At 42.0% G+C, this 24,691-nt stretch overlaps 1 protein-coding gene across 1 annotated transcript in view; it reads right to left on the bottom strand.

Moving 5' to 3' along the window:
• Positions 1-24,691, bottom strand: part of sorl1 (sortilin-related receptor, L(DLR class) A repeats containing) — a 206,867-nt gene that overhangs the window by 14,011 nt on the left and 168,165 nt on the right. The window contains 10 exon segments of the mRNA XM_034169065.1: positions 3,943-4,033; positions 4,127-4,209; positions 10,177-10,243; positions 10,342-10,445; positions 10,545-10,658; positions 10,795-10,964; positions 13,306-13,432; positions 13,622-13,750; positions 18,726-18,893; positions 19,102-19,254. Coding sequence (XP_034024956.1) covers positions 3,943-4,033; positions 4,127-4,209; positions 10,177-10,243; positions 10,342-10,445; positions 10,545-10,658; positions 10,795-10,964; positions 13,306-13,432; positions 13,622-13,750; positions 18,726-18,893; positions 19,102-19,254 — 1,206 coding nt within the window.

Consider the following 24,691-nt stretch of genomic DNA (forward strand, 5'->3'; position numbering starts at 1 on the left):
CCAATTCTACAGAACTTTATGGCTTAAAACATCTTAAACTAAGAAGTCATAAAAAAAACTTCACTCCCCTACAGTTGTTGTCATAGAGGCAGAAAACTATAAAGACCAAAACCATTTCTTGTACCAGGATGTAAACATGTTTATTTGTACTCTAAAGTTGGACATTTTAACATGGACTCAGTGGCCAGGCAAAGAACTGCAACTTTTTCTTCTTCTGGTGGGGCTTCATCTGAGACCATTGCAGCTTACCACTTGGTGATGCACCTCAACTGAGTCTCCCCAAGTTCATGTTTACTTGACACTAAGACTAAGTCATTCTTGTGGTACCCAAGGATACTTCAACAAAGACCTGGATATCAAAGGTTAGCCTGGTTAGTATCCAAGTCTCACAACCACACAGTAAGACTGGAAGCACGATAAACCTGCAGATTTGGACCTTCGTTCTTCTGCAAAAGTATCAGCATGTGGCCCTTCCCCACCCCCAACTTCATGATCCTTAACTAGAATAAGAGAGTTTAGAAAATCAATCAATCAATCAATCAATTTTTTTATATAGCGCCAAATCACAACAAACAGTTGCCCCAAGGCGCTTTATATTGTAAGGCAAGGCCATACACTAATTATGTAAAACCCCAACGGTCAAAACGACCCCCTGTGAGCAAGCCTGGCTACAGTGGGAAGGAAAAACTCCCTTTTAACAGGAAGAAACCTCCAGCAGAACCAGGCTCAGGGAGGGGCAGTCTTCTGCTGGGACTGGTTGGGGCTGAGGGAGAGAACCAGGAAAAAGACATGCTGTGGAGGGGAGCAGAGATCGATCACTAATGATTAAATGCAGAGTGGTGCATACAGAGCAAAAAGAGAAAGAAACAGTGCATCATGGGAACCCCCCAGCAGTCTACGTCTATAGCAGCATAACTAAGGGATGGTTCAGGGTCACCTGATCCAGCCCTAACTACAAGCTTTAGCAAAAAGGAAAGTTTTAAGCCTAATCTTAAAAGTAGAGAGGGTGTCTGTCTCCCTGATCTGAATTGGGAGCTGGTTCCACAGGAGAGGAGCCTGAAAGCTGAAGGCTCTGCCTCCCATTCTACTCTTACAAACCCTAGGAACTACAAGTAAGCCTGCAGTCTGAGAGCGAAGCGCTCTATTGGGGTGATATGGTACTACGAGGTCCCTAAGATAAGATGGGACCTGATTATTCAAAACCTTATAAGTAAGAAGAAGAATTTTAAATTCTATTCTAGAATTAACAGGAAGCCAATGAAGAGAGGCCAATATGGGTGAGATATGCTCTCTCCTTCTAGTCCCCGTCAGTACTCTAGCTGCAGCATTTTGAATTAACTGAAGGCTTTTAGGGAACTTTTAGGACAACCTGATAATAATGGATTACAATAGTCCAGCCTAGAGGAAATAAATGCATGAATTAGTTTTTCAGCATCACTCTGAGACAAGACCTTTCTGATTTTAGAGATATTGCGTAAATGCAAAAAAGCAGTCCTACATATTTGTTTAATATGCGCTTTGAATGACATATCCTGATCAAAAATGACTCCAAGATTTCTCACAGTATTACTAGAGGTCAGGGTAATGCCATCCAGAGTAAGGATCTGGTTAGACACCATGTTTCTAAGATTTGTGGGGCCAAGTACAATAACTTCAGTTTTATCTGAATTTAAAAGCAGGAAATTAGAGGTCATCCATGTCTTTATGTCTGTAAGACAATCCTGCAGTTTAGCTAATTGGTGTGTGTCCTCTGGCTTCATGGATAGATAAAGCTGGGTATCATCTGCGTAACAATGAAAATTTAAGCAATACCGTCTAATAATACTGCCTAAGGGAAGCATGTATAAAGGAATAAAATTGGTCCTAGCACAGAACCTTGTGGAAACTCCATAATTAACTTTAGTCTGTGAAGAAGATTCCCCATTTACATGAACAAATTGTAATCTATTAGACAAATATGATTCAAACCACCGCAGCGCAGTGCCTTTATACCTATGGCATGCTCTAATCTCTGTAATAAAATTTTATGGTCACAGTATCAAAAGCAGCACTGAGGTCTAACAGAACAAGCACAGAGATGAGATCCACTGTCCGAGGCCATAAGAAGATCATTTGTAACCTTCACTAATGCTGTTTCTGTACTATGATGAATTCTAAAACCTGACTGAAACTCTTCAAATAGACCATTCCTCTGCAGATGATCAGTTAGCTGTTTTACAACTACCCTTTCAAGAATTTTTGAGAGAAAAGGAAGGTTGGAGATTGGCCTATAATTAGCTAAGATAGCTGGGTCAAGTGATGGCTTTTTAAGTAATGGTTTAATTACTGCACCTTAAAAGCCTGTGGTACATAGCCAACTAACAAAGATAGATTGATCATATTTAAGATCGAAGCATTAAATAATGGTAGGGCTTCCTTGAGCAGCCTGGTAGGAATGGGGTCTAATAAACATGTTGATGGTTTGGATGAAGTAACTAATGAAAATAACTCAGACAGAACAATCGGAGAGAAAGAGTCTAACCAAATACCGGCATCACTGAAAGCAGCCAAAGATAACGATACGTCTTTGGGATGGTTATGAGTATTTTTTCTCTAATAGTTAAAATTTTGTTAGCAAAGAAAGTCATGAAGTCATTACTAGTTAAAGTTAATGGACTACTCAGCTCAATAGAGCTCTGACTCTTGGTCAGCCTGGCTACAGTGCTGAAAAGAAACCTGGGGTTGTTCTTATTTTCTTCAATTAGTGATGAGTAGAAAGATGTCCTAGCTTTACGGAGGGCTTTTTTTATAGAGCAACAGACTCTTTTTCCAGGCTAAGTGAAGATCTTCTAAATTAGTGAGACGCCATTTCCTCTCCAACTTACAGGTTATCTGCTTTAAGCTACGAGTTTGTGAGTTATACCACGGAGTCAGGCACTTCTGATTTAAAGCTCTCTTTTTTAGAGGAGCTACAGCATCCAAAGTTGTCTTCAAAATGGATGAATGAACCTGATTTGGACCAAAATTGATACAGACATGTTGATGGACTCCAGAATTGTCCAAGTAAGGTCACCCAAAGGTTAATAATTCAGGTGAAGGACAACATCATTGAGGTCAAAGGTTAGGTGGAGTTTCACCCGTCTGTGAGTTCACGCCCACGTGTACAATCGCCTCATATGTTAAAAGCCTTGGTGCCTCTGGTCACACGTCACTAACGAACGGCACTGAAGCCAGAACCAAAATAGAAATCTGGACTTTTGGAGACATCGTTTAACCGTCGTCCAACTTTGTTTCTGTAGCTGGCGCTTCATCAGAATTTTCAAACTGTTGAAAAATGTGAACAAATCCTGACGACAACCTCAATTCGTCCGTATTACGTTTTGCTTTGTCTTGACTGTTCCTCATCATTTGTTCCCATACTGTCAGCGTTCTGTTTGATTGTCGTCCAACCTCCCATGTCCGACGTCTTGCACGAACACTGAGGATATCTGAACGGATCAATAACTAAAGATCCGACAAACTGAACGTGACTCGTCCATGTGTGGGACAAAAAGCAACGTTTTCATACAGAAACAATAGCGGCAAGGATGTTTAACTATTTACTCTACTATTCACCACATGTTGTAGTGAAGACAAACCTGTTGTCAAGACAACGCAGCTGCAGATGGCTGTGGAGAGCACAGACTCGCTGCAGAAATTATCACAACGTCAAGGTCGCCGTTCGCTTTGTTTTTCTTTTGTTAGTTTCGGTTTCGTTTCAGTCTTCTGCACTCGCGGGCTTTTCGGTGATGGGAGAAGTGCCGGCTCATTCGTCCACTTTTTCTCAACGATTTCTGGCTTTGTGACTTTTTTCCTGCATTCAGTGATTGCTGTGTGCCGTGTGACCGGGCCATTAAAGTCAAAACCCTCAGAAGCATTTTGTGAAGTTGAAGGTGTTACACTGCCGCCTTAAATCAAGCAGACCTTTGAAGATCTTCTCGGTGACATTGTAGTTCTGGTTCTCCTTGACGTGGGTGTCAAATTGCCATGACAGGACAACAATGTACTGCTTCACCTAAAACAAAACAAATCAAATGAACCTATGAGTGCAGGAAGGTGGTGGGAACATGTCTGGCTGCAGCGTGACGAGCGTTCTGGAGAGTCTGACCTCATAATTGGAATTGAAGCTGAATGAGAGGCTCATGGAGTCCTTGGTGATGCTGTCGATGGTCACAGACGGAAGCGGCAGAGCTGCATCGGAGGAGAACGGTCACACGGTCTGCATTTTGAACTTTTATTGAAAAAGGCATCATGCATGCATGCAACATCAGCATGTTGACTAGTGCCACAAACGCTTCATCGCCCGAGTGCAAAATTGGGTGTTATTGTTATTTCCATCAATAATAGAATCGTGTTTTCCAACAAACTCCTTAGTGAACAGCAATATGGTTTTAGAAAAAAAAAAAAAAATTGCACTACTTCACTGGCTGTAACTGATTTTGTTGAACAGATTACAAATGCAATTGAAAATAAGCAATATACTGTTGGGGTTTTTTTTTATTTACAGAAAGCATTTGATACTATAGACCACACTGTGCTATTGGACAAACTGCAGTGGCATGGTATCAGGGGATTGGCATATGATTGGATAGTTAGCTATTTATACAATAGATATCAGTGTGTACATATTGGTGGGGCAAAATCTGAACCCATGAAAATTACTTGTGGGGTGCCCCAGGGTTCAGTTCTGGGGCCGTTGATGTTTCTTGTGTATATTAATGACATATGTTTGGTTTCCAAGTCCGTCAGTTGTATTTTGTTTGCTGATGATATGACTGTTTTGTAGTGGGGATCACTTGGGACAAACCTTGGACATGATGGAGAAGGAACTACAGAAGTTTAAAGTGGAGATGACACTTCAAAAATGAGGGAAAAACTGATATAAATAGCAAAATATACATACAGTATAGTAAGTTGAAAGTGTTTTTATTCATTATCACTGAAAAATAAAGTTTGTACAGCTTCTCAAAAGTGTGCTTATTGGAAAGCGCGCTTGCAGCGCTCCTTCAGCGGTCACGTCATGCCGTGACATCACAGAATGGAGAGTCCCGTCTTTGTCTGTTCGATCGACAACAGGAACAGATGGACCTCAGCATGGACAGTGACGAGATCAAGAACTTTTCTGACTGTTCAAGTGTGGATTATTTCTGACTTGGATCCTGAGATTGTCGCAGCAGTGATTAGACCCTACAGATTGGAGCCGTATTTTTTGGATGAACATTCAAACCAGGAGCATTCTGGCAGCGAAAATAATGCCGACGGTGTTTATGGCGGAGCCGAAGCAGAGGCAAGAGACGTGCCAATTCTGATGGATTTTGAAAGGCTGCAGAATATGGAATGGTAAGGGAGAGTTTGATTTTTGTTGCTGCTGTTTATAACACTCTAATTACTGTATAGTATTTTCGATTCGAGCGTCTGTTTACCGCCTTTGTTACTGTTCCAGAGCCGAGATAGTGTAGCTATTACTTGCGGGTTTTTGCTGTTTTCGAGTGCCTGGCATTGCATTCATCTGTGTTTAGTTACGTTATTTTCATGAAAGAATAGGAAATAAACTCCGAAAGTTTCGAAAAAGATTGCCGAAAACAACAGTGAACGTGCCGGTGCTGTGTTTACGTGCCGCCGCAGTGTTTATGTGCCGCCGCCGTGTTTACTATGTAAGTTCCTTGACCATTTCAAGATTACTGTGAACATACTATTTGGGGTTGACATTTTATGTGTTCCTGTGAGCGGTGTGAGAACATGGAGACGGTAGAGGAAAGTGTCTGCTGTCGGGAGCAAATGTGTGTGTGTGAGCGGAGAGAGCGGCAGCCGGTCATTTCGTGCAACACACAACACTGCGGCTTTCGATCAATCTGCCTGGACTTGAAAAGGCTAAAACCTTTCGCCCTTGTGTTTGCGAAATATGCTGCGACACACTGGTCAGATATATCGACAAACAAGTCCCTGAGAGCTGTGTTTAATCAAAGTTTCTGCCGCTAAACAAAGTGTAAACAACGGCCGCCAGGCGCGCAAGCCGATACGGTCTACATGTAGTGACGTATTTTAGGCTTGGTGCTCAGCGGGAAGCTAGTCACGGGCTGTGCACATTTTTCAGTGGTGGGACGTTCAAATGTTATATATAACGGGAGAACCGCGTACACTTTCCTAAAACGTTTAGGTTGACCGAATTATATAACCTTTGTTACATGTAATAAGACTATGTTGTCTTTAAGTGTTATATCCACTTTAAACAATGGTTTGATTCAAACAAATGATCGCTCCACTTGGTAAGACAAAGTGTATTATATTTGTAAACAAGTCTAGGACTTCCTGCAGAAATGTATTATTAAATGATATTGAAATTGAAACTGTAACTGATACAAAATTTCTTGGTGTTGTTATTGATGATAAAGTGAGCTGGAAAATGCATATTAATTTTGTTAAATCTAAAATGTCAAAAGCCACTGCAATTCTGCATAAAGCAAAAGATTTAATTTCCCAACACTCATTAACTAGACTCACTTTTTCACTCATTGCTCGTTCCATACATGACCTACTGTAGTGAGGTATGGGGAAATACATATAGAACTAATACTAGTCCAATATTTTTGTTGCAAAAGAAAGCTGTAAGAATTATTTGTAACAAATCACATTGTGAGCCAACGAATCCATTGTTTGCCTGTTTACACGTTCTAAAATTCTGGGACTTGGTTGATTACATTACAATACAAATTGTGTATGAAGTTAAAAACAAACTGCTGCCACAACATGTCCAGGATCTGTTTAAACTGAGGGACTCCAGTTATAATTTGAGAGGAATTTTATTGTTTGAAAAATCAAGGATCCGAACTACTGCAAAAAGTCATTGTGTATCTGTCAAAGGTGTTAACATCTGGAACAACTGTCCCGACAACATTAAAGTACTTGGTACGTTAGTAGGATTTAAAAGACATTACAAGAATAACAAAATTGCGTGCTATAGTTGAAGACTTAGGTCTACTGATTTATTACTTTCGATGTGTTGTGTGCCAGTATTGTCTGGTTATATTTTGTAAATTTGAGTTCATTGACTAAGTTTGCATGTTTTTTTCTTTTTGGTATTGTCATCGCGTGTGCGTATGTATGTATGTACATGTAGGTATGTATACGTGTATATATCTGCATATGTGTATGTATATATGTGTATATACATGTGTATGTATGTGTATATATATATATATATGTGTGTGTGTGAGAGATTGTGTAGATATGTATTTATGAAATTTTGTTTGTGTGTATATGTTTGTTATTTTTTAGTATAAGGGGTGGGTATTTATAAGCTCTGCTTCTGCCCTCACCCTTTCGGCCATGCAGGACTTTTGTAAAGTTGCTTTGTTATGAGTTTTTTGTTTTTGTTGTTGAATTGTGTGCCGAATTAACTCATTCATTAATTCAAAATCCATCTGACTCACTGAGATTAAAATCTCCACTAAATTTAATGCAAAACATTTTTTTTCTCTAAGACAGTGAAACGGGACATTGTTTTAACCAAAAAAAAAAAACCCTGTGAGGACATGATGGACTCTAGCCTTGATGTGACTTCATAACGCACATCTCGACCATTTCAGAAAGGCACACAGTGCGATTTTATTCTGTAAAAAACTAACTGGAAAAACCTGTCCAAAAGCTAGAACAAACACCACAAATACCAGTAGGTGGTGTTGTTGTATCATTTTACAAAGTGTGACTTTTGACATTGGTAATGCACGCTCAGTCTCTGGCATGGACGCAAGAAAAATGGCGGTTGTTTCAATAACCGCATGCAAATGCTGAAAACAAAATGAAGCAAAACGCTCCAGCCGATCTCAACAGTTGGAAAAGCTTGCATGTGTACCTTATTTTCCAGAGTATAAGTCATACCTTGTTCTGTGGACTCACTTTTTAACACAGCATCTCTGGGGATGAGTTTTTTCAATGGACAAGACACAGTAGCACATGTGCACACCACCGTGTGTGCTGTTACTTAACATTAAGACTTTTAAATCCCAAAAAATAAGAAAGATGGACAAATGTGTGATGACATCATACTGGATGTTATTTGATGCAGTCTGGACAACAGAAAACATTATGCTGCGTTTACACATAACGACAGCAAGTCACAAATGCCACAAAGTATACATTCTTGGCCACTGATCACCAATGTGATGATTCAGGGCAGAGGCGTCAGGTGTCCTCAAGAACTGCTGCAACCTGTTACCACACGTTACGATTAATGACACGTGTTGTTGGCGAATTATCTGGAACCACCAGTGGTGGACACAGTTCCGATAATCCGATAACAGATAATTATCGAAGATAATGCTTTCATTATCGGATTATCTTTTTAGATAACTTTAAAAACCATTATCTGACCAATTATCTTCCGATTAACTTTTGTCCGATAACTTTTAGACCGATAAACAAAGCTTAACAGCGACAAGCACTTCTAAAAGTAAGTCCCTTCGGCTGCGCCCTTGTTTGCACTTAGGGTTGCCACAGCAAATCCAAGGTGGATCTGCATGTTGAATTGGCACAGGTTTTCTAAATTTAAAATCAGTTCAGCATCTACCTGTTAAAAGTTTTGTAACAGATGTACAGTTATACCCGCTGCAAACAGAAGAGAGCTGCTTCTATGAAAAGCTCTCTATCCTCTGCAGACAAAGGAGAAATGGTAAAAAAAAAAAACATTTCTTTAATACCATACCGATATGCTGGCAATATCACCTAAGTCATCCAGAGGCATACATTTTAACTTATGGTTCAAATTTTACCAAACTAATTTTGGACAAGTTATTTACAATTACTGTCATGTCTGAAGTTTTATGAAGTGAAAATATCAGATATATGTTTTAGTTTTAAAGTAATGTGCTAATTTTTAAGGTTTGTGAGCACATGCTGAGCCAGCAGTGCATTATGGGTAGGATGATGTAATCTCACGTTCACGACAGGACAAATGCATTTCAGACACTCTGTTCATGGACACTTCCAGGGCTCGTAAAAATGCCTGTTTTTACAAATAAAAGAATGAACACCAACACACGACAGACGTCACATTAACGTGTTGGTTTACATAATGAATGACTGAACCAATCAGTGATTAGCAGAGGCACTTTTACCCAGAATCCTTTGCGATTTGTCTGTGTTTGTTACTAAACCTCAGAATTAGTGCATTACTCAACATTAAAAGATATATGCTATATTTAACTTTGTACAAATGACAGAATTGAAATTAATGGAGTTATTCTATCGGTATTAATGTTATTTAGAAATCAAAACCATAAGTCAGCATGTGTGGCTCCATGCAGCTCTCATGTCGCTCGTTTTCCCAAATATCAGGCACAGCAGCAGGTGGAACACCTGCAGGAGCGCGCTGAGGAGCATTGGAACAAGACTTTTAGCCGACTTGGCGTCATTGTCCTCCTTCAGCATCCTGCAGCTATGAAACTGAATGCGGTGCAGCAGGGTTTAATTGTGTGCACATCAGAAAAGAACCCTGTCACACTTTATTAAGGATCAACACTAATCAAGACTGATCAACACGCTCAGTTGTGACCTCCATGACATGAAGCAAAATGAGGGTGGTGCGTGACATTCATGAAAGATTTTTTGATAGCAAAAAACATGCGCCACGAAAATCATGAATATCACGCACCAACACGCAATATTAAGAAACCTATTCAGATGCGTTAAGTCACGTTAAAATGTCAGGAATGTGCCAAGAATGACACAAATATGACATTCGGAATATGTCCTGTCTTTGTGTAAACGCAGCATTAGATGAAGAAGTGAACAGTGGATTTTTGAAGGAAGCCCTCAGTTTGTGGTGTGTGCTAACAGGACTTAAATTTAAAAAACCAAGCAAGATGGACAAATAAGCATGTGCTGTGATGCTTTGTTTTAATTCAACAGTCGGATTACCCTGATTTGCACCGGTTCTAAGCCAGATGTTAGACTCAGATGAAGACGAATTGCTGACCCACAGCAAAGGAAACTCAATAATAAAACATGTCCATTTGATTATTTTATTTTTAAATCATGTCCGAAGAAAAAGCTGCACGACCTCCCAAACTAGTTACACCTGGTCACCATGGATACACAGGACAAAACATACAAATGACCATGTGACTCGATCGCCCCAACGTAAGCAAACACCACTGTTACCTTTCTTCGGGGTGATGGTTTTCACCTCAGTCCAGTTCCCAACACCTCGACTGGTCACTGCTGCCACCTGGGAAACGCATTTACATTTTAAGCACGATAACAACGGCAAAAACCGGACCAGGTTTGAGTTGGCCGTGAGTTGAGTTGAGGTGCGGCGAGTCTCACCCGGAACATGTACAGAGTGTCCGGCTGCAGCTGCTTCACCTCCGTGCTGGTCGTGGTGCTTCTCTGCGACGTCCACTCAGCGAAGTCTTGCTCACGGTATTCAAACCTGACATCAAACACGTGCACACGATGAAGTGCAGAATCAGAGTGCGCGCGGGGGGGGGGGGCGGCGGCACTTTTTATTTCCCTACAACAGCCACTTACAATGTATTCTCTGATCAGGCCGTGTCCTTTGTCAGGAGGGGACCAGGAAACCTGCACCGTCCCGTCTTCACCGTGATCACATGACAGCTGCAGGTTCCCGGGACGCTCAGGCACTAATACACCACACACACACACACACATACACACACACACGCACACACACAAGAAGGTGTGATTATACACTAAAGTTGGAATGCTGTTTTCTCAGAGGTGAATGCCTGTGAAGCCGCCGGTGTAGACGGTACTCACGGCCCTCTGGCGTCCGCACAGTGATGAGCTCGTTGGTTTTGTGCAGCCGGCTGAGGCACTGCGTCAGCACCTTGATGTGATACGTGGAGTCGGGTTTCAGCAGCGTCAGTTTGTAGCTGGTCTTGTTGCTGTGCGTGTCCATGACCATCCACTGCTGGGAACCCACCAGCCTGAAGACAATCGCAGAGTCAGCTGCAGGGGGCGCTGCTGTGGTTACTGCAATGACTCGTGTATTTTACACTCAACAAAAATATAACGCAACACTTTGGTTTTGCTCCCATTTTGTATGAGATGAACTCAAAGATCTAAACTTTTTCCACATACACAATATCACCATTTCCCTCAAATATTGTTCACAAACCAGTCTAAATCTGTGATAGTGAGCACTTCTCCTTTGCTGAGATAATCCATCCCACCTCACAGGTGTGCTATATCAAGATGCTGATTAGACACCATGATTAGTGCACAGGTGTGCCTTAGACTGTCCACAATAAAAGGCCACTCTGAAAGGTGCAGTTTTATCACACAGCACAATGCCACAGATGTCGCAAGATTTGAGGGAGCGTGCAATTGGCATGTTGACAGCAGGAATGTCAACCAGAGCTGTTGCTCGTGTATTGAATGTTCATTTCTCTACCATAAGCCGTCTCCAAAGGCGTTTCAGAGAATTTGGCAGTACATCCAACCAGCCTCACAACTGCAGACCACATGTAACCACACCAGCCCAGGACCTCCACATCCAGCACGTTCACCTCCAAGATCGTCTGAGACCAGCCACTCGGACAGCTGCTGAAACAATCGGTTTGCATAACCAAAGAATTTCTGCACAAACTGTCAGAAACCGTCTCAGGAAGCTCATCTGCATGCTCGTCATCCTCATCGGGGTCTCGACCTGACTCCAGTTCGTCGTTGTAACCGACTTGAGTGGGCAAATGCTCATATTCGCTGGCGTTTGGCACATTGGAGAGGTGTTCTCTTCATTGGATGAATCCCGGTTCACACTGTCCAGGGCAGATGCAGACGCGTGTGTGGCGTCGTGTGGGTGAGCGGTTTCTGATGTCAATGTTGTGGATCGAGTGGCCCATGGTGGCGGTGGGGTTGTGGTATGGGCAGGGCGTCTGTTATGGACGAAGAACACAGGTGCATTTATTGATGGCATTTTGAATGCACAGAGATACCGTGATGAGATCCTGAGGCCCATTGTTGTGCCATACATCCAAGAACATCACCTCATGTTGCAGCAGGATAATGCACGGCCCCATGTTGCAATGATCTGTACACAATTCCTGGAAGCTGAAAATGTCCCAGTTCTAGCATGGCCGGCATACTCACCGGACATGTCACCCTTGAGCATGTTTGGGATGCTCTGGACCGGCGTATACGACAGCGTGTACAGTTCCTGCCAATATCCAGCAACTTCGCACAGCCACTGAAGAGGAGTGGACCAACATTCCACAGGCCACAATTGACAACCTGATCAACTCTATGCGAAGGAGATGTGTTGCACTGCATGAGGCAAATGGTGGTCACCCCAGATACTGACTGGTATCCCCCCCCAATAAAACAAAACTGCACCTTTCAGAGTGGCCTTTTATTGTGGGCAGTCTAAGGCACACTTGTGCACTAATCATGGTGTCTAATCAGCATCTTGGTATGGCACACCTGTGAGGTGGGATGGATTATCTCAGCAAAGGAGAAGTGCTCACTATCACAGATTTAGACTGGTTTGTGAACAATATTTGAGGGAAATGGTGATATTGTGTATGTTGAAAAAGTTTTAGATCTTGAGTTCATCTCATAACAAAATGGGAGCAAAACCACCAAAAGTGTTGCGTTTATATTTTTGTTGCGTGTAAGTTTGTGAATGTGTTCTACTCCGCCCAAATCGCGCTCCAAGTAGCGATTTAGGGGTTAAATGTCCGGGGTAAAGCTTCTAACGGGGTCACATCTCAAAATTGTTGAAAGCCATGCCAAATTGCTACTTTTTGTCATAACAATTCAATGTAACATTCTTAGATTATAAATTGGAAGGTCAACATTTAAAATTTAAATTCCTCACATTTCATTCATATAATCAAATTGTTGGCATAGAGAATAAGCAGAAATGCCACTCATTTAACCCATTTAGAATGTCTTGTTACATATGTAAGAGATCAAAGGTCACTGGACCAAACTGACTGTGACCTGTTTTTGGTGTGTACCAATGTACTGTCGATGTCATTCTCAAGTTGAAGTGACTTTGCAAATGAAAATTGCATTCAGATCAGGAAAAAAACAAACAAAAAAAACAAAAACAAAAAAGACTACCCAAGTTTTCTGAATCTCCTACTTATTTTATTAATAGGCTGCTTGGGGTCATCATACCAAACACAAGTACTGGGTTTGGTGACAATCAGGCAATCAGGAAAGACGTTGTTGCACTCACCAGAATTTTACAAAGTACACTCCAGTGACCTTGACCTTTAACCTACCTGCTTTTAGCTGTACTTCAGACAAAAACTCTTGTGTCACCTGTAGTAGATGATGAAGTAGCAGGACTGCAGAGGAAGGTTTTTGGGGCGGGACCAGGTCAGGGTGATGGCACCAGAGAAGTCTGGGTTCCACCGGAGGTTCTGGACTTTATAAGCCTGAGTGTCCACTGGTCAAGAGAAAGAGAGGTAGAGAACACAGCCTGTCCATGAACCAGGAAGCCATCGGGTTGGGCAGTATTGCACAGTTTTTAATCACTGTAGCACTGCAGAAACAGTGAGCAGGTGTCGCACCTCGCCCATCCCTTTCAGATATTAAAAATACTTTTATTTGTTGGTGGGAGTGATTGGATACATACGGGTGCATCCGTCCTCGTCGCTGTGGTCAGAGCAATCCAGGAAGCCGTCACAGCGCTCACTGTCTAGCACGCAGGCTTCGCCGTCATCACAGCGTGTCCCGTTTGGGCAGAACAACGGCCCACGAGTGGCTGAACATGGACGGTGAGGTGAGGCACAGGCAGCGGGTTCGATGGAGAGACAGAGAGAGAAAAAAGTATTTTTAGTGGACGTTACCTCTTAAAGCATAACAGTCCTCTGGATACACAAAAAGAAACAGGACACAAACTTTTGTTTTTCATTTTGGTTGATTGTGAAGATGCAATAAAGAAAAAACAAGCACATGCAGTTTAACTGTAAATGCAGCTGCTCAGAACTGCGCGCTGTGGCAGGTGGGCAGAGAACATGATGGTGCTAATCCGCCTTCTTGGTTTCAGAAAATTCTATAAACAAGGGTGCAGATAACTGGTACTCGTGCTCGTGTGTGCTAAACATCATTGATGCACAACTGAGGGAAACACTTTTCCTACAAACTGTCATTGCTTTCCTCTTATGAAGCACTTCCTTTGTGTATTCTGCTGCACATCATTTATTTTTAGCATGCACAAGGACCATGAGTACCAGTTATGTGCATGCCTGTCTATAAATGTCCACATGGTATAATTGTACCCAAAATCATTGATGGTTGCCTACACATCATGTCGTTTCCTCAGAATTGACCAATCACGGTTCGCTATAACCTTTAATTTATTATGCAAAAAGAAAACCATTAATACTACGTCTTACCTGAGGACCCCAAAGCAGAGAACAACAGTGAATGAGGGTTTTACCAAGGTGGTAATAGGGCACCACAGTCTCATTTGAACCCTGTGTGATATCACAGGATTTGACCACTTGTGGGGAACTCCCCTCCCGTTTTGCAATATATACACAGCATAACTTTGCATGTTTTCGGCTGCAATCACCAAAGCAGTTGCGAAAAGTGGTTTTTTTTTTTGGTTCCCATTGGAGAAGGGAAGACAAAGCGAGTGGGAGACGTCGTGTCGGTAAGTGTTAGCCTACACAGTTAACCAGAGTAGCTACGTTCTCTCCCCTGCAAAACCGCTTCAAAATGTTGTAAAATTTGTGAATAACTTTGACCTTTATCAGTGACCTTGATCTCTGATCACCAAAATAACCATACAAATCGATTCTGCGTACTGGAAAACATAGGAAAGCACACCTTATTTGCTGAAATAAGCAGAAACTTGACTGATTTATGAGAAATTTCAAATTTATTTATGTTCTCATAGATTACTTAAGAGACTCTTAAGATTTTCTGAATGTGGTATCATCACTATTTGTTTGTTGGTATGATATCCAAGAATGGTTTAAGTTAAGCTTAAGGTTATTTGATTGTGGTATGATCACTATACGCCCACGTTATCCAAGACTGCCATATACCATTCTTTTCTTAATATGCTATGTATAGAAACCAAACATTTGCAACAAAATACAAGATATCCCAATAAACATATATGTTATTTGTCAATACAAAAAGGTTGTAACCTTACACTATTGTTGTAATTAGATATTCCACAAACTAAAAAACAGGAATTCGTGTTTCATATGTTGTTCAAAAAAATTATGGATGGGAAAGATATTGAGAAAAATTAAATAATTTGTTGAAAAATGTCAAAAGATGGCATTGACCATGCCAAAAGGTCATGGCCTTGACCTTTTACAGCAATACCAATGTCATAATTGGGTTTGCCATACCCAAAAACACAGGAAACCATGTCTCATTTGTTGTTATACCAATTTTAGATTTTCAGCTATCTCACTATTCTGCTTTGGTTCATCCACAAAATTTTCTCAACCTTAGTTTACATTACATGTGATAACTTGTAACATCTACTCTTCTAAGATGACCATCACATATCATTGAAAAGCTGAGATTTCAGGCTTTCAGAAAAGGTATGATAGCCTTTGCCACTTTTTCAGTAACGACCAACCCCTCTGGTTCACGGTCTATAGGGGAGACCGGAAAACAAGACATGCTTACAAACACGCAAAAACTGACAAACACAAAGTCACACAAACTTCAAAAAAATCCATGAGGGTGAGTAGCCAACAAATATATACAAAAACCAAAAACACCATAATAACAATCAAACTAAGAGGAGAGCCACAACATAATCAAATACAAAACCAAAGAAGAAAAGGCAGAAAACTAACACAGAACTCAAAGAAGTAAATGAATGCAACCAGGGACACTGTACAACTGACAAACATGGACACAAGACTGAAACACAATGACAAATAATAATAATAATAATAATAATAATAATGACTTATTTATTTATTAGTTTATTTGACAGGGACAATACAATCAGACATAGCTACAAATCAAAGCTTGTAGCTGATGTGATGCATACAGAGTATAGCAACAAGTGCTAATTTACAACTCCCGTCCCTGGTTAGGCTTTTCTACTCTAACATTGGATTTCTATAGCGCCTTTCATGATACCCAAGGTCGCTTTACAAGAGTGGGAGGAGGGAGGTAGAGAGCAAGGGGAGGATAGTAAGGAGAGTAAGTTCTTCCTGGTGGAGTGCAGGGACCGTGACTGGGAGTAGGGGTGAAGGAGGTCGGTGAAGTACTTGGGTGCCAGTGAGTGGAGTAATTTGTAGGTGAGGAGGAGGATTTTGTAGCTGATACATTCTTTGACTGGGAGCCAGTGGAGTTTCTTGAGGATGGGGGTGATGCGCTGCCAGGGCTTGGTGTGAGTTAGCAACCTGGCAGCTGAGTTATGGATATACTGCAATCTGTCTCGGGCCTTGTTGGGCAGCCCAGACAGGACACCACTGCAGTAGTCTAAACAGGAGGTGATAAAGGCATGGATGAGTATTTTGATGACCGAGTCGGTGAGTGACGGCTGGAGTCTTGAAATGTTACGCAGGTGGAAGAAGGCAGATTTGGTGATGCTCTTGATATTGGAACTGAATGAGAGTGTGGAGTCCAGAATGACACCCAGTTCCACACTTAGGATGTCGGGGAGGTGGTGCAGCCATCAATGACCAGGGTGAGGTCTCCAACCTTCTTGAGCAGTGGTGTTAAGTTTCAGTAGGTTGGTGGTCATCCAAGTTTTGATATCCTGCAGACAGTTGTTAAGTTGTATTGGTGGGAGTTGCGAGGAGGGCTTGGTGCTGATATACAGTTAGGTGTCATCAGCATAGCAGTGAAAACTGAGTCCATGGTTGCGGATAATCTGACCAAGGGGGAGCAAGTAGATGGTAAAAAGAAGAGGGCCAAGGACAGATCCCTGGGGAACACCATGGTTAAATGCGGCTATGGTGGAGTTGGAGCCTTGCAAAGTGTCGTATTGTTTTCGGTTAGAGAGGTAAGACTGGAACCAAGAGAGTGCAGTGTCAGTAAGGCCGATGAGCTCGGAGAGACGGGAGAGGAGGGTGGAATGGGAAATGGTATCAAAGACAGCGGAGGGGTCTAGGAGGACGAGGATGGAGACAAGGCCATTATCTGCTGCAACCAAGAGTTCGTTGTGATTTTGATGAGAGCGGTTTCGGTGCTATGATGGGGTCTAAAGCCAGACTGAAGAGGTTCAAAGAGCTCATGGTGGGACATGTGGTGTTGTAGCTAGGCAGTCACTGCTCTTTCCAACATCTTACTCAGGAATGGAAGGTTGAAGATCGTGCAGTAGTTGTTGGGGTCATTTGGGTCCAGGCCTGACTTTGGAACACTTCCGGTTGTTGAGAGGACGCTGACGTGTATGTCGCCGCTTGTCACATCCGACCATCCCAACTGTTCTGGCTGGTTAAACGTGTTTATTCAACTAATCACATTTACCCGGTATAGTGTGTTTACTTTGCGTACTGTTTTACCGCTGTACTGTTCTCGTGCGTAACCACAACTGTGTTACGCTACAAACACGCCGCTGCAAACCCACAACCCAGCCAAGCTCTCTACTATCATCACATTCAGAACGATAGTGGAATTCTGCTACCGTGGACACTCCAGCGTTCCGGCCTGGTTCCATCTCGGCTGGCTGCACTATCGCCTGACATAGTGAACATCTCATCTGAAGGATACAGCCGCGACTTGTTCCCAGTTTCAACTCGCGTGGAGCTAGCAAGCCAAGCTAGGCTGCTAACAACAGAACACTGCTCCATGTCTCTCCCCAAATACTCCGCAATGGAACTCAAGAACATCAGTCCGCACGCGCTCCCGATCTGCCTTGAGGTGATAAAATGTCTCCGGCTCCTGTGCCGTCCACCCTATGTGCATAGGGCTGCCGGGCATAAGTTTGTTTATCTGGCTATGACTTTGGCTGTGCCGGCTGTGACAATTAACATAACAACACAGACAGGGGACAGACCACAACACGTGGACTAAACTGAACTCCTTGACTATACTATATGTGAGTACACTGAACACATAATAACTGTGCTACGTCATAGAGATGGTGACACCATTTATCTCAACAGCAGGATTCAATTAAATAATTCATACACATTCATTAATTTGAAAATCTTCACACGTAGACATAGAGCTTTCTAGGATAATAATATTCTGTATCATGCTAGCAATGACACATCCATCTACGAGTTAGTAAGGGACATAGTGGGGCCTCCAGGAACTCCAAAAACATTGATCAGTGGACAAGGCTCCAGCATGACGCCAAGAACGTGAGAGATGACATTAAAATCTGAAATCCAATATGACTGAAGTTTGGGGCAAAGAAAAAACACGACTTAAATCACAGGGAGAGGAGTTACATTGATCACCCAGACCAGAAACATTGGTATAAATTTTGGGTAATTTGGACTTTGATAAGTGCAGCCAGATAAGTGCACTACTTCAAAGTGAATTAGGGAAAGTCTTGCACAAGATAATGACGTACGAATTCTATCAACAGCCTTATCCCAGAAACTTTCCCCAAACTCCAAACCCAGCTCTTGGTCCCAATTACAGATAGTTTTATTGACTGGATGACTGTACACTGAAAGAACAAGATTATAAATCCACCACATAAGAGCTTTCTTATGGGCACAAGTTCAGGTATTATTTTTATTGTTACTTTCTTCTTTGTTGGTGATGATAAAACATGAGGGGTGTGCAGAGAGACTCACGGCAATGGTCTTCATCCGAGCCGTCCTGGCAGTGAGAGTGACCGTCACAATGCTGCCAGTCAGGGATGCAACGCGGGGGTCGGCGACACAAAAACTGACCCTGACTACAGCGGCCAGGGACAGGAGGTGGAGCTTTGGTGACTACCGGGGTTGCTGTCACATTAGCCACTGTCATAGAAAACACAAAGTATGTGACTATTTCAATTCATTAATTTACATTTAGCTAAAATGAGCCATTCTGGGTCTAAATTTTGTTTCTAACTACGGAGCTTCGATACAAACAATCAGCATAAACAACAATCAATACAAACTTTAGCTAAAATGTAATGAAGAATGAATCTGACCAATGGATTATGGGTAACGGGGTTGTTATTACCACTGGGACATCCCAGTTCGTCACTGCCGTCCCGACAGTCGGCATAGCCGTCACACACCCAGCTGTTGATGATACATGCTCCAGAGCCACATTGGAAACGGTTTGGGGCACAGGTGGAGGGTCCAGGGGTCACCGGGTGAGGAACAAGACCCCCTTTGAGGAAAAGATTTGAGTTAACACAGTACATCAGTAAAAATCAATCAAATTAATGATCAACCAGAAGTGCACACATTCAAACCTAGGCTTCCATCAAAGCCCAGTGATCCGGTATCCAGGCTACACACTTTTTAAAACAGTTTTCAAAAACATAGTGAGACTGATATGGATTTCTTGGGAGCCGATGGCAATATTAGGGAGTAAAACATTTTCACAACCGATATATCTGCTGATATGTACAGAAAAAATAGCAGCATTTCATTATCAAACCATTATGACAAAGAAATGTAATTCTAATCCAATTACATTTGTTCCGCAAATCTGATTGGTTAATTGTGTGAGATTTCAGACCATGACATATCAAGAAGACGGTGGCAAAATATTCGACCGTTTCACATTTGATGTACCGTAATTTCCGGACTATAAACCACTACTTTTTTCACCTGCTTTGAACACTGCGGCTTTTAGAATGATGCAGCTAATTTATGGATTTTTACAGGCTTCTTCATATACATCAATACATCAATTGATGCTGTCAAATGATTTCCTGAAAGTTGCGCTCCTCATGCGGTGTAAATTCACATACAGTGTAAATATAAGGTCTTACCCGCTCCTTTTAGTGAAGAAAAGTCCCTCTCCGGCACTTTATGCCAGAGTTCCGCCTTCAGATCAGTTAGCGGAGCAGAGCCTCCTCCCCCCCACCCTTCCAAAACGGTTCTCTGTCTTGGCGCAACAAGTCGAAAAAGTCACAGCACCTCATTAATGTCTCATTTACCACAGACTCCATCCGATCACACTCCTGGCTGCACGCAATGAAAGTTACAACCCCAATTCCAATGAAGTTGGGACATTGTGTAAAATGTAAATAAAAACAGAATACAATGATTTGCAAATCCTCTTCAAACTGTATTCAATTGAATACACCACAAAGACAAGATATTTAATGTTCAAACTGATAAACGTTATTGTTTTTGTGCAAATATTTGTCATTTTGAAATGGATGCCTGCAATACATTTCAAAAAAGTTGGGACAGGGCAACAAAAGACTGGGAAAGTTGATGAATGCTTAAAGAACACCTGGTTGGAAACAGGTGAGTGTCATGATTGAGTGTAAAAGAAGCATCCCCAAAAGTCTCAGGAGTTCACATGCAAAGATGGGGCGAGGATCATCACTTTGTGAACAACTGTGTGAAAAAATAGACCAACAGTTTAAGAACGATGATTCTCAACATTCAATTGCAAGGAATTTAGAGATTCCATGATCTACAGTCCATAATATAATCAGAAGATTCAGAGAATCTGGACTTTCTACACGCAAGCGGCAAAGCTGAAAACCAACACTGAATGCCCGTGACCTTCGATCCCTCAGGCAGCACTGCATTAAAAACCGACATCATTCTGTAAAGGATCTTACCGCGTGGACTCAGGAACACTTCAGAAAACCATTGTCAGTTAACACGGTTCGTCACTAAATCTACAAGCGCAAGTTAAAACGCCACATCCAAAAACGCTGCCGCCTTCTCTGGGCTCGAACTCATTTGAAATGGACAGACACAAAGTGGAAAAGTGTGATGTGGTCTGATAAGTCGACATTTCAAATTGTTTTTGGAAATCATGGATGTTGTGTCCTCCGGACAAAAGAGGAAAAAGACCGTCCAGATTGTTACCAGCGTAAAGTTCAAAAGCCAGCATCTGTGATGGTATGGGGGTGTGTTAGTGCCCATGGCATGGGCAACTTACACATCTGTGATGGCACCATCAATGCTGAAAGGTACACCCAGGTTTTGGAGCAACACATGCTGCCATCCAAGCAACGTCTTTTTCAGGGACGTCCCTGATTATTTCAGCAAGACAATGCCAAGCCACATTCTGCACATGTTCCAACAGCGTGGCTTCATAGTAAAAGAGTGCGGGTACTAGACTGGCCTGCCTGCAGTCCAGACCTGTTGCCCATTGGAAAAAATTGAACCTATAAAGCTTCAACAATTAGTGTCCTGAGAGCTTCTGCATCTGTCCATTATTTGAAATGGACAGATGCAAAGTGGAAAAGTGTGCTGTGGTCTGATGGGTCCACATTTCAAATTGTTTTTGGAAATCATGGACAACGTGTTCTCCGGACAAAAGAGGAAGAAGACCATCCAGATTGTTACCAGGGCAAAGTTCAAAAGCCAGCATCTGTGATGGAATGGGGGTGTGTTAGTGCCCATGGCATAGACAACTTACCCATCTGTGATGGCACCATCAATGCTGAAAGGTACATCCAGGTTTTGGAGAAACACATGCTGCCATCCAAGCAACGTCTTTTTCAGGGACGTCCCTGCTTATTTCAGCAAGACAATGCCAAGACACATTCTGCATGTGTTACAACAGCGTGGCTTCGTAGTAAAAGAGTGCAGGTGCTAGACTGGCCTGCCTGCAGTCCAGATCTGTTGCCCACTGAAAATGTGTGATGCATTATGAAGCACAAAATACGACAACGGAGACCCCGGACTGTTGAACAACTGAAGTCGTACATCAAGCAAGAATGGGAAAGAATTCCACCTACAAAGCTTCAACAAGTGTCCTCAGTTCCCAAACGCTTATTGAGTGTTGTTAGAAGGAAAGGTGATGTAACACAGTGGTAAACATACCACTGTTCCAGCAAATTTGAAACATGTTGCAGACATCCATTTCAAACTGAGCAAATATTTACACAAAAACAATAAAGTTCATCAGTTTGAACATTAAATATCTTGTCTTTGTGGTGTATTCAATTGAATATAGGTTGAAGAGGATTTGCAAATCATTGCATTCTGTTTTTATTTACATATTACACAACGTCCCAATTTCATTGAAACTGGGGCTGAAGAAAAAGAGAAAGTTAAAATTACTCAGTTCTTCGTGTGGAGCAGAGACACCGTGCATGCGCGCTGGATGGCGTGCGCATCAACATTGACGTGTAACACTTCAGGGGGAAAAAGCATTTATGGTATGTATTTAATTAAAAGTTAAAAAATCTGTCTGTCTAACATCTTTCTGTGTAAATATCTCATGTTACACCGTGGAGACCCGCGGCTTATAGACAAGTATTTATGTACAATTTGTTTTTTCTTTTTAAAATTGGTGGTTGCGGTTAATATTCAGGTGTGCTCTATACTCTGGAAATTATGATATAACTCTGCGCCCTGACCGCGTTGTTGCACAGGTGTCACTAATGGTGCTATCAGCTGAGAGGGACAGAAACTAGTGCAGTGACAACGATGCCAAAATGCGTGGATTTAATGCATTTAACTGGACTGATTGACGGCTGCACCATGGATTTTACTCAATGCAGCTGACAAAATGGAGAAATCTGTGAGTCTGCTCACAGAATTTCCAGTTTGGCATGAAGACGCTGTTGACGCGGTAAGCTATGACAAGCCCACCACACCCTTTCACAACGATTTGCCGATCGAATTGCTTACAGAAAAATAAAGCATTCAAACGATGGAATTGGATTAGAATGGGAATAACCCTGTTGTGTCTGATGATTTGCGGATGTCCAAGCTGTTATACAGTCACAAATATCTGTAAAACTTAATTTGCGACTGTAAAATTCAGCATGAACGTCCGCAAATCATCACACACAACAAGGATATTCCCTAACTGAAGGTTGATGTTTCACAGTTTAAACAGGAACTTTATTATGAATAACTATAAATATAACCAACAACCAACCAACATGCATCACACTGCCTTCGCTTGTCAGTACATTGGAAAACCACAAAAGGTGCAGGTAAGTGTCAGTGATCACCCTGGCTAATTCATCATTGTGCCAAGATCTTGTTTTATTCATTACAGGATTTTCAGAATGCTTGACCATTCCTTTTTTACATTTGGACATACTCTGGTAATTTCTTACACATCTATGGAGTCGTACATGCCACCGCCATCAATGTGAGATTTTCCAGAAGAACAAAGATTATCCTAACGCTATACTAACCATGTGCAAAGTTTTTTACATTATTTTATGGCACATTACATCATCAAACCACATGCTAGATCACACACAGTGAGGAAAATAAGTATTTGAACACCCTGTGATTTTGCAAGTTCTCCCACTTAGAAATCATGGAGGGGTCTGAAATTTTTATCTTAGGTGCATGTCCACTGTGAGAGACATGATCTAAAAAAAAAAAAAAAAAAATCTGGAAATCACAATGTATGATTTTTTAATCATTTATTTGTATGTTACTGCTGCAAATAAGTATTTGAACACCTGTGAAAATCAATGTTAATATTTGGTACAGTAGCCTTTGTTTGCAATTACAGAGGTCAAACGTTTTCTGTAGTTTTTCACCAGGTTTGCACACAGCAGCGGGAATTTTGGTCCACTCCTCCATACAGATCTTCTCTAAATCTTTCAGGTTTGGAGTTTCAGCTCCCTCCAAAGATTTTCTATTGCGTTCAGGTCTGGAGACTGGCCAGGCCACTCCAGGACCTTGAAGTGCTTCTTACAGAGCCCCTCCTTAGTTGCCCTGGCTGTGTGTTTGGGGTCATTATCATGCTGGAAGACCCAGCCATGACCCATCTTCAATGCTCTTACTGAAGGAAGGAGGTTGTTTGCCAACATCTCGCAATACATGACACCATCCATCCTCCCTTCAATACGGTGCAGTCGTCCTGTCCCCTTTGCAGAAGAGCACCCCCAGAGTGTGATGTTTCCACCCCCATGCTTCACAGTTGGGATGGTTTTCTTGGGGTTGTTCTCATCCTCTAAACATGGTAAGTGGAGTTGATTCCAAAAATCTCTATTCAGGTCTCATCTGACCACATGACCTTCTCCCATGCCTCCTCTGGATCATCCAGATGGTCACTGGTGAACTTCAAATGGGCCTGGACATGTGCTGGCTTGAGCAGAGGGACCTTGCTGCCCTGCAGGATTTTAAACCATGACAGCATCATGTGTTACTAATGTAATCTTTGTGACTGTGGTCCCAGCTCTCTTCAGGTCATTGACCAGGTCCTCCTGTGTAGTTCTGAGCTTTCTCAGAATCATCCTTACCCCACAAAATGAGATCTTGCATGGAATCCCAGACCGAGGGAGATTGACAGTCATCTTGTGTTTCTTCCACTTTCTAATAAATAATCATGACAGTTGTTGTCTTCTACCAAGCTGCTTGCCTGTTGTCCTGTAGTCCATCCCAGCCTTGTGCATGTCTACAGTTTTGTCCCTGGTGTCCTTAGACAGCTCTTTGGTCTTGGCTATGGTGGACAGGTTGGAGTGTGATTGATTGAGTGTGTGAACAGGTGTCTTTTATACCGGTAACAAGTTCAAACAGGTGCAATTAATACAGGTAAAGAGTGCAGAATAAGAGGGCTTCTTAAAGAAAAATTAACAGGTCTGTGAGAGACAGAATTTTTGCTGGTTGGTAGGGGATCAAATACTTATTTGCAGCAGTAACAAACAAATAAA

The sequence above is a fragment of the Thalassophryne amazonica genome, chromosome 4 (assembly GCF_902500255.1).
Source record: "Thalassophryne amazonica chromosome 4, fThaAma1.1, whole genome shotgun sequence".
NCBI lineage: Eukaryota > Metazoa > Chordata > Actinopteri > Batrachoidiformes > Batrachoididae > Thalassophryne > Thalassophryne amazonica.